Genomic DNA, 13,096 nt, shown 5'->3' with positions numbered 1-13,096 from the left:
AGTAGTGACAACATGGATATAATCTACACTTGGCTCAGATGAAGATCTATAGACTATGGGGGAATCCCTGAGAAGGGAAAGAGAAATGTCATGGCATTCAGATCCAAGATTTCTGGTTACTTTTAACTCCATGAACAGCATTTGTTTTTGAGACCAGAGCCAATGCATTGCAAATCTGCAGTATATTTATACCATCGTTCTCATCATCCTAAAAAAAGTAGAAGCAGCTAACATTTCAAGAAAACCTCTGAAAATCTGGAGTAAGGGTTCTATAACAGCTGATAATTTCAAATGCTCTTTTGGGGGGGGAGGTTCAATGACTGACAGTAAAAATAACAGAAACAATAATAATAATAGCTACATTTATATAGAGCGTTTTACATGCCAGGTATTGTGCTAAGGCCTCTACAATTATGGTTGCAGTAGAACTTCCCTCTAAGCTAACAAATGATCCTGGTAAATATCTTAATACACATGACAAGATTCAAAATTCAGAGCTTGCTTCAATAAACAAGTCTGATCCTCAAAGAGTTCACTATACCTAAACAAAAGACCAAAACTAAAGTTAATTCTAAAAGTATTCAAAGAATGCCATTTTCATTCTCAATCATACATCTGTAAAAAACTTTATAAGACATTTCCACAGTAATCCTATCTGATACTGGCAAGCAGCCTAATGAGACACAGGTGGGGCAGATATTTAAAAAGGTAATTTGCCCACCAAAGTCAACAGCTAACAGAGAGCCAGGATTATAAAAAAGTTTCCTGTGTGCCAATCCTATGTGCTTCTATGTTTTGGATTTCCTATGAAATTCATATCTTCATAAACGATTCCTCTGAAATCTTGGGAAATCATTACCATCATTATTTAAATAAGTCCTTTAAGAACTGGAGGAATTCCACGTGAACTGGAATGACCTCCAGGAATTGATGCAGAGTGAAAGGAGCAGACCCAGGAGAATATTGTACACAGAGACTGATACACTGTGGTACAACCGAACATAATTTTCTACTAGCAGCAATGTAAGGATCCAAAGCAAGGCTGAGGGGACTTATGAGAAAGAAAACTAGCCACATTCAGAGGAAGAACTGTGGGAGGAGAAACACAGAAGAAAAACAACTGCTTGAACACATGGGCTGATGGGGATATTATTGGGGATGTAGACTCTAAATGATAACTCTAGTCCAACTAACAGTAATACAGAATTAGGTCTTGATCAATGACACATGTAAAACCCAGTGGAATTGTGCATCAGGGGGTCCAGGGGAGAGGGAAAGAACATGAAATATGTAACTATGAGGAAATATTCAAAATAAAAATCACAAAACCTCCCAAAACAAACAAATAAATAAGTCCTTTAAGATTTATAAGGTTCTTTACACTTGATCCTCACCATAACACTTATTTTACAATCAAGTAAAAGCTTGATTTTGTTCAGCTTATTTTGCACAGTACAGTATAAGTGAAAGGAAAGGCTAAATTATTATTATGAGGAAATTTGAGTGGGATGCTTTACCCTCAACAATTTCAAAACTGACCTGAAAAGAATACGAAATAGTTGCCTCAGATACATATAATCTGGTGCTTCTTCAAAGCGTAGTCCACGACAATAGTTTAGATACATGGCAAATTCTGCAGGAAACCCCTATAGGATTAGGAATTAAAGTAAGCAAGTCAAAGAAACATTCTGCATGCCTAACAGAAAACACATATGCAATTAAACAATAATTAAGTAGGAAGCGATGTTTACTATTTTCAAAAGTACTGAAAATAAAAATCACCACCCTAAAACTTATGCCCACAATGTACAACCAGTTGTTTCCTTGTTTACTCCCTAATACTGACTAATTTCTCAAGAGCAGCAATGGGGATGGGAATGGGGGAGATGAGAAGGAATCAAACTCCCCATTCTCATGAGGAAGTACTCATAAATGTACTTACATATGTGGGGCAAATTAGTCTAAACAGACTAAACTATGTTAGCATCAAGAGCTATATTAAATATCACCCACACTTGGCCAATTAACTGGGAAGTCAATTAAAATACCATGGCATTATTCCTAGCTGTGTAACCCTGGGCAAGTCACTTAACCCCAATTACCGAGCCTTTACTGCTTTGGAACGGATCCTTAACATTGATTGAAGACAGAAGATAAGGGTTCTTTTTTTAAAAACTGCATTAGCATAAAACAAATTCATAAAGGTTACTGTCTACTCTTGATAGCATGTTCAAAATTTCCAGACTTGTCATAAACTGCTTTTCTGACTGCTAATCAATTAAATGCATCCATTTTATCCTCTTCTCACCTTACACAGAACTTCAACAGGAGTGGACATCTTCTTTTCACTAATCTTTTCATATTTTTGTTTCTTTGTTGCAGCCTAAGGAACATGGAAAATACAGATTATCAAGGGGAATAACTTTAGGGATTAAAAAGCAAATAAATTAAATGTAAAATTCAGAACATAATCTAATGTCCTATATTCCATTTCAAAACTTATACCAATCCTAACTTTTCTAAAGGATACATAAAAGGACCTCTACTTTGGTAGGTCATTCAAAGCTGCAAGTTTTCAGTAATGTACCCATTATGCAAAGGCAAATCTAACTCAGTCATCACCAGAGTTTGCAGGCCACAGCAATAATATTCCCCAAAAAGTAAAGATGAAGAGTAAAGGAAACCTGCCTGCTCCAGTCAAAAGAATTACCCCACTTGTTTACTCCCTAATACTAATTTCTCAACAGCAGCAATGGAGATGAGGGCAGGAGAGAAAGGAAGGAATTAAACTTCCCATTCCCATGAGTAAGTACCAAAGATCTACCACTTGCTAGATGTGCAAATGTAGGTAAAGACTTTTAGGCTCTCTCAGCCATAATTTCTTCATCTACGAAATAATATCTACTTAAAGGGTTGCCAAGTATTAAATGCAATATATATATACACATATATATATTTCTTTGTAAATTGTAAAGTGTTCAAGAGATTAATAGCCCACACTTCCACTCAAATGAAAAGACAGGTTATAGTTTGCCAATGAGAAACAGTTTATGGTCAAGTCATAGACTTCTTAGCTGGGGCCCTAATAAAGAAGAGTAGGGGCTTTGTGGAGAAGCCCAACATCCCTGAGAACAGCAGCACCTCTGGGAACACAAGCCCTGCTTCCAGTGTACCCTTACACACTCAACAGTTGAGAAGAACAACCTAGGGAAAGACCACAAGCCATTTTCAGAAGGTGAAAGTATCACCAGAGCAAGGTGAGCCAGCTTAGCTGAAGTGGCAAGGTACCATAAGATATAGTATATGAGGTGTGATGGGCCAGACGTGTAAAACCTTGGCCATTACATCCCTTCAAATGTGGGTAGAAAGCCTGAGACAATGAGTCTGAGCCTTCTTATATACAAGAAATGAGAACAATTCTTAAGGAGGAAAGTCCTTTTGCCTTTGCTACCCATACAAGTAAGCTCTAAAGCCCTCAAACTCCAGTTTACTAAGCCTCCAGAATTCTACACTTTCCCACACCCATTCTGCAAATAAGCCAAATAAGAAAGACTCATCTCTATTCCTATGATTTAAAAAATAAGTCCAGAGCAACTAGGTGGCTCAGTGGATTGAGAGCTAGGCCCAAAGATAGGAGGTCCTAGGTTCAAACTTGACCAAAGACACTTCCTGGCTATGTGACCCTGGGCAAGTCACTTAATTCCAATGGCCTAGCCCAGTGGTGGCAAACCTTTTATAGACCTTAAAGACCAAGTGCCCAAACTGCAACTCTCAGGGCACACGTGAGCCCCTGTCTTATCCCAGACAGGGGAAGGAAGGAAGCACTCCGCACTCCCATTTAGGCTGCTGGGCAGAAGGGTGGATCATGTGAGAAATGACACCAGGCCCATGTGGAGAGGGGGAATAGAGTAATCCCCTCCAGTAACATAGGTTCGTCAACATGGCCTAGCCCTAACCACTCCTTCTTCTGCTTTAGAATCAATTGATTCTTAGAAGGTAAGGGCTTAAAAAAAAAAAAAAAAAGAAAGAAATTATATGAAAATGTAGTTGTTACAATGTTTAGATGTTCAATATTTTAAAATTAAGTTCACAAATCCCAAGTTATAATTCCCTGCATAGCAATAGTATGACCTACCTTTAATCCTTGCCAAGGCAGGCTGGTCCTGTTAAAATACATCAACACATATCCTAGAGACTCCATATCATCACGACGACTAAAGAAAAGAAAAGAATTTTAGGAATTGTGTGTGTATATACAAACATACATTTTTATAAGAACATTAGAAATGTTTTAAAAGAAAACCTTTGTGAACTGGCATAATAAACTAAGAAACTCAAGTATGAAAAGAAAAGTTCATACCAGTGTTTTTTTTTAAAGAAATAACTAGATTAAAAATGGAGAGAATGCTAAGAATTACTTGTCAACAAACCAACAAATTTTCACAGTGCTTGACTTTAAGGAAAACAAAACAACTTAGAAAAAGTAAATCCATTAATGGAAGCTGAAGCTCACCAAGTACCAAAACAATTCTGAAAGCTTTGCAAAAAAAGCACAATAAAATTAAAATTTAGGTATAGCAAAATAAAAAGTATTAATTGTTTTTAAAGATAATAATAGTACCTAGAGTACTTTGTAAGTAAGGATATTTCTAAGACTTTCCCAAGTAATCACAATCTAAGAAAATTACCTTCAAAGGATATCTGGATTCTAATTTACGATTTTCCCCAATACTGAAAACCACCTCACCAAAAAAGTAAATAATAATAATAAAAATAATAATAAACTCAAATTTATTTAACATTCTTTGTATGCACCTAAAGGACATAAAATATTCCTATTTTTAAAATGATTGATTTAAAGCAAAAATATTATTGCATAAGAGAACAGAATTAACAAAATATTTGACAAAGTCTCTCATTCTGTTGTATGGGAAATTAGTGATATAGGTTAAATAATAGTAAAACCCAGTGGAATTAGAAGAATGGCTAGACTCAAAAAAATCATCATTAATAAGCCAATTCGGAAGTCAGTCTAAAGGCCCAGGGATACATTTTTGGCCTTGTGCTACTTTAACATTTTTACTGATGATTCTGGAGAGTTCCAGGGACCCAATGAGATGCAGTGCAGGATAATAGCTAAGAATTTACTTCAGTCAGGAGGAGCCAGAATAATCCAGAATCAAGTCTAGCTTTTGACAAATTAGCTGTGTGCCACTGGGCAACTCACTTTTCTTTCAATGCCCCAGAAGCTCTTCATAAATCACAAAACAAAATCCAAAATGCAGCTTCTTAAAAGTCCCTTACATTTAGCAGTCATTGGTCCAGTGTTCAAAAAAGTAATGGCCAATAAAGGTATAGATAATGTAACAATTACATTTGTAGACAAGGCCAACAATCTGAATAAAGGAGCCAGGATTTAAAAAGATAATAGGCTGAATAAAACAAAAGACAGCATCTATTAAGATGTGACTTAAAAGGTCTATATAAAATCTTGCATTTTGTTTTTAAAAAAATTAAAACAACTTCAGAAGTATCATATAAGGGAGTATTGGCTAACCAATAGTTTATGTGAAAAAATGTTTGGGGTTTTGATGGACAAAAAATTCAATGATCAACAATGATGCTAGTAGCTAAGTTAATGAAATCTATGGAGTCACAATAAAAGGAATAGTGTGTCCAGGACCAGGGGAAATGATAATTCTAAGTCTATTCTGCCCATCATATGGCATGGGGAACAGACTTTTATTCCACCTGGCCCCTAGGAAAAAGGCATATTTTGTCTAAAGGAAAACTCCCTTACATAAATTAAAGCTACCTAAAAGTGGAATAGACTGCCATAGGAGGTATCAAACTGTTTCTCATTTGGGTTCTCTGTAAAAAGAATTCTTGGTCAGGTATGAATTAGGATAGCCTCTGAGATTCTATCATAACCCAAATTATATTACATGACTACCTTTGAATTTTAAATAAATTACTTAGTATCACAATAATTAGTTAGCTGAAAAGGACCTTAAAGGTCTCATTTTGCAGATGAGGAAACTGAAGCAAAGAGAGGTTTAAGTGTCTTCTCCAGGTTCACACAACTCATAAGTTATTTGATATGGAATTTGAACTCAGATCCTCCACACTCCAACCATTGCTCAATCTACTATACCACACTAAACCATTTTCAAGTCATATCAGTATCTCTAAACACTGTATCTTAATAATGAATTATAGAAAAAAGATTACAGTTTAGATACTAATTCACTGGCATAATTAATCTAGCAAAGACTTTACAGATGAGAAAATGGGAGGGAAGATTTGGTGGAGCACAGAAACATGTAAAAACTGTGAAGTATACAAATAAAAGTGTTCTAGACCTACAACTATAAATATTTCAAATGTCAATTCCTCTCTATGAAAAATGCCTCCACTATCAAATGTTTTAAGTTTTGTTTGCATACTTCCTACTAGTGCTCCCTAAAAACCTACTCTGGCCAGCATTACATTTTTCTCTTTAAAATAATGAGGACGATGGTTCTCAAATTGTAAGACGTGTGAAATCAAACATTAAGACAAATGCAAATAGAATACTAGGGGAAAAAATGTCTTAAGAGTTCATATCAGATTGAAAACTGGATGAGACTTCAAAACAATAAAATGGGAGACAAGATTTAAACCCAAACCCTCAAAACTCCAAAATCTTTATCTGAATTACTAATATAAAAAAGAAAACCACAAATGATTATTATTCTAGAAATTCTACAGAAAACAAACCAAATAGCTGCAAGTTTAAATAAAAAGCCTGAAAATTATTTTTAAAACAGACAGCAAAATAAATCTAAGAGAAAGCATATAGTTGAAGTAGCAGCAAGGGGGACTCCTGGTATAAAGACCTGGTTGATAATTGGAACCTTCAGCAATAACTCAATTTGTATGACCTTGGAAAAAGACACTACCCTCTCTCTTTCCTGGGTCTTGGTTTCCACATCTGGATTTGATTATACCTAAAGCTCTTTCATCAGGTTCAAATGTTCAAGGATCCTAAAGACTGGTTGCATTTACAAGGGAACTTTACTTTTAAATTAATTTTTACAATTATGAACATGATTATAAATAATGGTTAGAGGCAAATGCTTCAAATGCAAAAGAAAAGCAATCAAATTGCAATCAAAGTGCATTTGTACTTTTAAGATTTTGAATCACATAACCCTGACGAGATATTCTTATGCAAAGGGATTAAAAACAAAACCCAACAAAACTTTATTTAATTAACCTTCCTGCTCTGTGAAAAATAGCAGATAGAGTATTTATAGGCATCTTTTGTATTCTCTGCAAGGGATATGCTCACATGAAGAGAGTAAGTTCAACATCATAAAACTTCAGGAATGGCTACTATGTGCATGCAGCTTCTGGAAAGTAAAGTCAATTTTAACAGTTACCTCTGCTCAATGCCAAGATGTGCATTGATACTGGCATATCGGGCAGTGCCAGTGAGATTTTTATCTTCTCTGTATGGTATATGTTGTCTTGTTCTGTTGTCTCTGTACTTTTTGGCCAAACCAAAGTCAATAAGGAATAACTTTAAAAAAGAAATGGAGACAAGTTAGGTTTATAAACATTCAATTTTAAATCCTTTCTTCTTATTCATCAAATGGTTATTACCTCATTTCAATGCAAACATTTCAAAATAAAGTATATAAAGGACAGTTAAAGAGATATATTACAATAAGCTTCTTTACTAGCCTTCACCAATATAAAAACACAACTAGCTCAAGCATTTTGTCATTTGCACTATTCAGCATGCCTAATTCATTCATCCTTTAAATATATGTAGTTACTTTGTTAAATAAGCATGTAGTCTCTTCTCTTTATGAATAAAGATGTATATACTACTCAAGTGAGCTAATTTTGCATAATGCCATGAAACCATAACTATATTTAAATATTTTTGAAATTTCATTTATTTCATATATTTTTAATCAGCAGTTTTGTTTTACAGAAGGCCATATGCTACTCAACATGCCCCAAATCTGGTCATATGAATTAACTTATACACTTAAAAATTTAACATCAATGAATCATGTAGCTGCCAACAAAATTTATAGCCTTTCCTATACTACTCTAATTCAAGGTGACATGCATAAATGCCCAGATATCAAGTTGAGCTTAATTTCTAATGAGCTTTGCTAAGCATTGAAAATGAAATAAACTTAAGACAAAACCAAGAGACTAAATGAACTAAGAAGTTTGTATACTGAAAATTGTTTTGGTATTTAACTGAGTTTAGAATAAAACTCAGTAAATGGTTTTACAGAAATGTCAAGACAGTGCTCCCTCATTTATTCAGGATCTATAAGGAATGAAGTATTCTTAAAATATTAAGAAACTATTTTGAATGAAAAATCTAAAATACATTAAAATATATTGCCCCCAAACCCATTGTGATGAATATAATTTTATCTCTATGTGATAACTCATGAGGAGCATGAGGAACAGTAATAATTTATGACCTTGTAATAAAATAATGTCTTTAGGGCTAAGGTAAGTAGGGATGTATATTATATCAAACAGAAAAAGTTATTATATCTGCTTTTTAGCTATGTATTTATCTCATCAGCCCTTCGGCTAACACTTCTCCTTATTTCTTATCTTTAAAGCTGGCTTGAAAAGTAGCTTACCAAGATATTAAGAAGTGTACAAAGTAAAGTTAAAAGTTACAATCCTATGAATCTATGAAGTCAGGATGTTCTTGAGCTATCTTTTTTATGGCCTAAATAAAGCACAAGAGACTGGTTAGTAGCTATTCTGGCCACTAAAAAACCTGTATGTGTTTTGAACAGCTGAGGATGGCAAAAAAAAAAAAAAAAAAAAGTAACTACCACTAAGTGGAAGTAGTACGAGGTTTCCTTTGTTTTACTATAAATGGACCAATAGCATTCTTATTAAGATATAATTGAGTATTCAAAGCTCTCCAAATAAAATTTTTAAAACTATACTTTATGGTAAGGGATCATAAATGTATTAAATATTGACATAAGACCAAAATACTCAAACAAGTTTAAATGAATTTATAAGTAAAAATGCTAACTATAATTTCTAAGTTCTGCTAGCAAAATAAAATTCAATGTGAAATGAATCAAGAATCATGATTTTCTCTCTCTTTTAGGGTCTCTATTTGCAAAATAAAGTGATTGATTTCAATTGTCTTTAAAGTCTTTTATACTTCTAATTTTGCATGACACTGAGTCTCTACATATAAAATCTAGCTATTAAAATTTAAATCCCCCCTAAGACAAAAATCAATATTAAGCAACATTTTGGGGATGGGGAAACTAAGTATAAAAGTCTACAGAACTGAAATATTTTATATGGCTTCTCTGTTTACTACTCCAGTATATCAAGCAAGAAGTCACATGAAATAGTGCACTGCTCTGAAGTCAGGAAGATTCCACAGAATGCAAATCCTACTCTAAAAGATTAGAGTTGTCCATTTGCATTGATGGAGGGAATCACATTGGTGAAATAAGAAGTCAGGATTTCCCCCAAAAGAGAAAACATGGAAGGAAGTATAACTGAACTTAATCATTTCAACAAATTATTTATCGGTTTCATATATAACTAAGCCATAAACAGATGTATGTATTGTGGCAAAGTACAAAGATACTTTCAAGACTTTTATTAAAAATCAGTACTGGACATCTTTTCATAGCTTTAATGGATAACTCTACTTGTTATGAAAACATTCTCATTGAAACAGGTTGTCTTCTAAACATCTAAATAAGTTGTCCTAACTCCACTATCAGGTTAAAATAACTAAATTACAACTTCGTTAGCAAACAATAAAGAAAAATTTAAGCCCTCTTTTATTTTCTTTGACTACTAAAAATGTGCCAAGAAAACTATATGGACTAAGAAAAATTATCTTAAGTGAAGAAAAGTTGAGCCAGTAAAAAAGGGGCCAAAATGAAATTATAACATGTTCCTAAACGTTACCATTCTTTGAGAATCAAATTCATTAGCTTTACTCTTCCCCTCACACTACTAACAATAAATTGAAACGCTTGTGCAAATATAGTATTCTAAAGAGATTATATGCAATAAAAAATATTTTTTAAAATATGAGACCAAGGATCCCACATATGATGTTAAAGACCACTCTGAAATAGTTGTCTTCAAAATACTAACAAATATAATTATAAAACCAAAATTTAATCAACATCCACTCCTTCATAAGAGCACCCTAACAAATCCCCCCCCAAACCCACTTCCTCAAACTGCTATCTAACCCTTCTCACCTCACCAAACCCTATCCACTCCATCCAAGAACATAACTCCTATTTATAACAATGTAACAGGAATAAAATGTCTCAGATAATGGTATTTCACTTAGCAAATTATTTCCAAGAAACCAAATGTGGTGATATCAGGCAATAATACTGTTCTGAACCATTAAGTAATTTCATAGGTCTAGGAATCTTGAGATTCAATAAAATAAAGACAATACTAGGTAAACCAGGGAGGAAGGTAACCAATAGTAGGTGTCTTAAAAGGATGCCTTTTGATAAACCTGCACATACAAAATTAACTTGGTAATGAAAGTTGCCCAGAGGTTTCTAATAACAGCTTGTTTAGAGGGAAAATGTACATATGCTTTGAATTCTCTTCAAGATCATATACAATTTTAATAAACTGAAGAAAAGATGGTCAACTCAATTATCTGAAGTCATTTCTTTTCATCTGCAGTTTAAACTATCTCATATTCTTCTTCTTCTACTACTACTACTACTACTACTACTACTACTACTACTACTACTACTACTACTACTACTACTACTACTACTACTACTACTACTACTACTACTACTACTACTACTACTACTACTACTACTACTACTACTACAAGTTCATTTCTCTTGCACATCTAGCTAAAAATATAAGAACATTTTCAAATTAAAAAGCAAAAATGCTGCAAAATCTTTAACAATTAAGTCAACTCTTAATTATCTATGTTCATGAATTGGGAACATTTGTATAAGAAACATTTGAAAACAACAATGTTTAGGAATCTATTTTATGGATTCTTTTTTTTTTTTTTTTGCCAAGCAAATACACTTTTCTTATGGTTTTGTTTTGCTAAAATTAAATTTTTATTTCTTGGGCATTTAACAGAAAAAAAAATCCAAAGGAAAGGTTTGCCCAAAAGTGTTTGGGGACATATAAAAAAAGTTCATTTTAGGATTAAAAATTTTGTCTGCTTAATAAGTGTAATTGAAATCTTAAGAACATTCATTTTCAGAGAATTTGGAAGGGGAGAAGAGAAAGGAGAATAGAGTCAGGCCAGTGTTATCCATCAGCACAGCTAAAAAGAGTTGACTATATTAAGATTCTCAAGCAGTCTTAAAACTACATGCATGATCATAACATATGAACACCATTATGCCTTTAGTTATTTGGTTTTTTGTTTTATGGAGGGAAGAATCTAGTGAAAGAGGCATCTAATTTTACAAGCAGGAAAGACTATGGCTCATTTTCTAGTATTCTAAGCTACTCTTGTTTTTTTATTTTTCTTAATGATCAAAACTAGCATCTCATATTTAACAGGATTATGAATCTTCTAAATCTCTTACTGAGATGTGAGACAGTATAATTTGATAGAAAGAGCACTGGACTTAGGAGTCAAAAGACCCAAGTTTGAGTCTCTGGCTCCATTATTTTACTGTCCCCTCAAGCAAATCAACTTCACTTTTCTGACTGTACCACACAGGGTTGTTGTAAGGAGAAAGTAAGATAGCCACAAAATATTTTGTAGCTAGAAAGCTCAGTTACTATTACTGAGATACTAATGTAATATGACTTTTACCAAGGTTTCTGGTTCCAAAATATTTACTGTATTAATAGCCATTTAGTTCCTAAATAGAGAAAAAGGAACATAGAACTAGGATCAATCCTTTTACCAGATGCCCAAGATTTGAAACAAATTTACTTACCTGAAATTCATTAAGGTCAGAAATCAGGAAGACAAAGGAGTTTCCAGCAGTATTTTCAGTATTATACACAGTATTCAGATGCAGCCAAGGTTAGCAATATTCCCCCATGCATTAAGATCTACTACTCCAAGTGCCATTTTAATAAACATGGCTATTCCTTAAGTTCAACCCAAATAATACTATTTAACAGTTTTTAATACCAGAACTATATAGAGCATTTTCTTATGTAGATAGATGTTAGATATCTAAATTAATCCTATTTATACATACTTTTCTCTAAACCTTATAGTTTAAGCAACAGCCACAAGGAAACATCTTAGTAACGTTACATGTTTGCCAAGTATGTCTGAATAATGCCAACGTAAGAGGTGCTTGAGCAAGGTCTACATTCTCCAGAAATCAAACAAAACAAAAAAATAAAACCAAAAAAAGCACATGAATTTGGGGTTGAGGTTGGAATAGGAGACAGTTTCAGACCTGGTTTAATCCTGAGAAAGATGGGTCCTGAGAAGTACTAACAGTCATGCTTCTTTTCCTCTTCCCCACTGGAGATTCTAAACACTAAACAGACAATAGAGGGTGGCAGTGCATCAAACAGGATTGCTTACATTGCAACAATGGCCGGCGCAGACAGGCAACACCGAGGCATCAGAGAAAGAAAAGGGTAGCCAAATGCCATCCTTCTTCCACCAAGCACTGGAGCTTCTCAGTTTTCCAAATAGTGAGAAGAATCACATGCTCAAGAAAATTTGAATCCTAGAAAAAACTTAATTTAAGTGCCACTGTATATAGTGCCACTGCTGTAAATAGGGATAGCAATGGTGACATTTGGCTCTATTTAAAAAAATTAAAAAGCAATTTAGTCTTTGCAATCTTTTATACCACAAACTGCCCTTCCCCCAAAAAAAAGAATCTAGGGGAAAAAATCTTCAGTAAGGAAGAGGTAGAAGGCATTTAGTCACCTTAAAAGTTTATTTTCATAAGCATGCAGGGCTGATTATTGGTAGAGGTGAATGAATTCACCTTTTCAAGATAGGAGCAGTCACTGCTTAATATCAATTCAGAATAATTTTTCATATAATAAATTTGGTTAAAAATAATTTAATAAAAAAAAACACAAGTTG

The 13,096-nt window shown here is 33.7% G+C and overlaps 1 protein-coding gene across 5 annotated transcripts in view; it reads right to left on the bottom strand.

Moving 5' to 3' along the window:
* The window catches only part of CSNK1A1 (casein kinase 1 alpha 1), a 53,228-nt gene that overhangs the window by 13,708 nt on the left and 26,424 nt on the right, over positions 1-13,096 (bottom strand). For 4 of the 5 annotated variants that reach the window (XM_044664508.1, XM_044664507.1, XM_044664506.1 and 1 more), the window contains exons 5-9: positions 12,450-12,533; positions 7,425-7,564; positions 4,136-4,214; positions 2,309-2,383; positions 1,540-1,646 (exon numbers count right to left, since the gene is read on the bottom strand). In XM_044664508.1, coding sequence (XP_044520443.1) covers positions 1,540-1,646; positions 2,309-2,383; positions 4,136-4,214; positions 7,425-7,564; positions 12,450-12,533 — 485 coding nt within the window. The remainder of the gene's footprint in view (positions 1-1,539; positions 1,647-2,308; positions 2,384-4,135; positions 4,215-7,424; positions 7,565-12,449; positions 12,534-13,096) is intronic. The other variant, XM_044664509.1, reaches the window with a different exon arrangement.

Source organism: Gracilinanus agilis, chromosome 2 (genome assembly GCF_016433145.1).
Source record: "Gracilinanus agilis isolate LMUSP501 chromosome 2, AgileGrace, whole genome shotgun sequence".
In the NCBI taxonomy this organism is placed as follows: domain Eukaryota; kingdom Metazoa; phylum Chordata; class Mammalia; order Didelphimorphia; family Didelphidae; genus Gracilinanus; species Gracilinanus agilis.
Note: the sequence above shows the minus strand (reverse complement) of the source record. Positions and strands in the feature narration are given on the sequence as shown.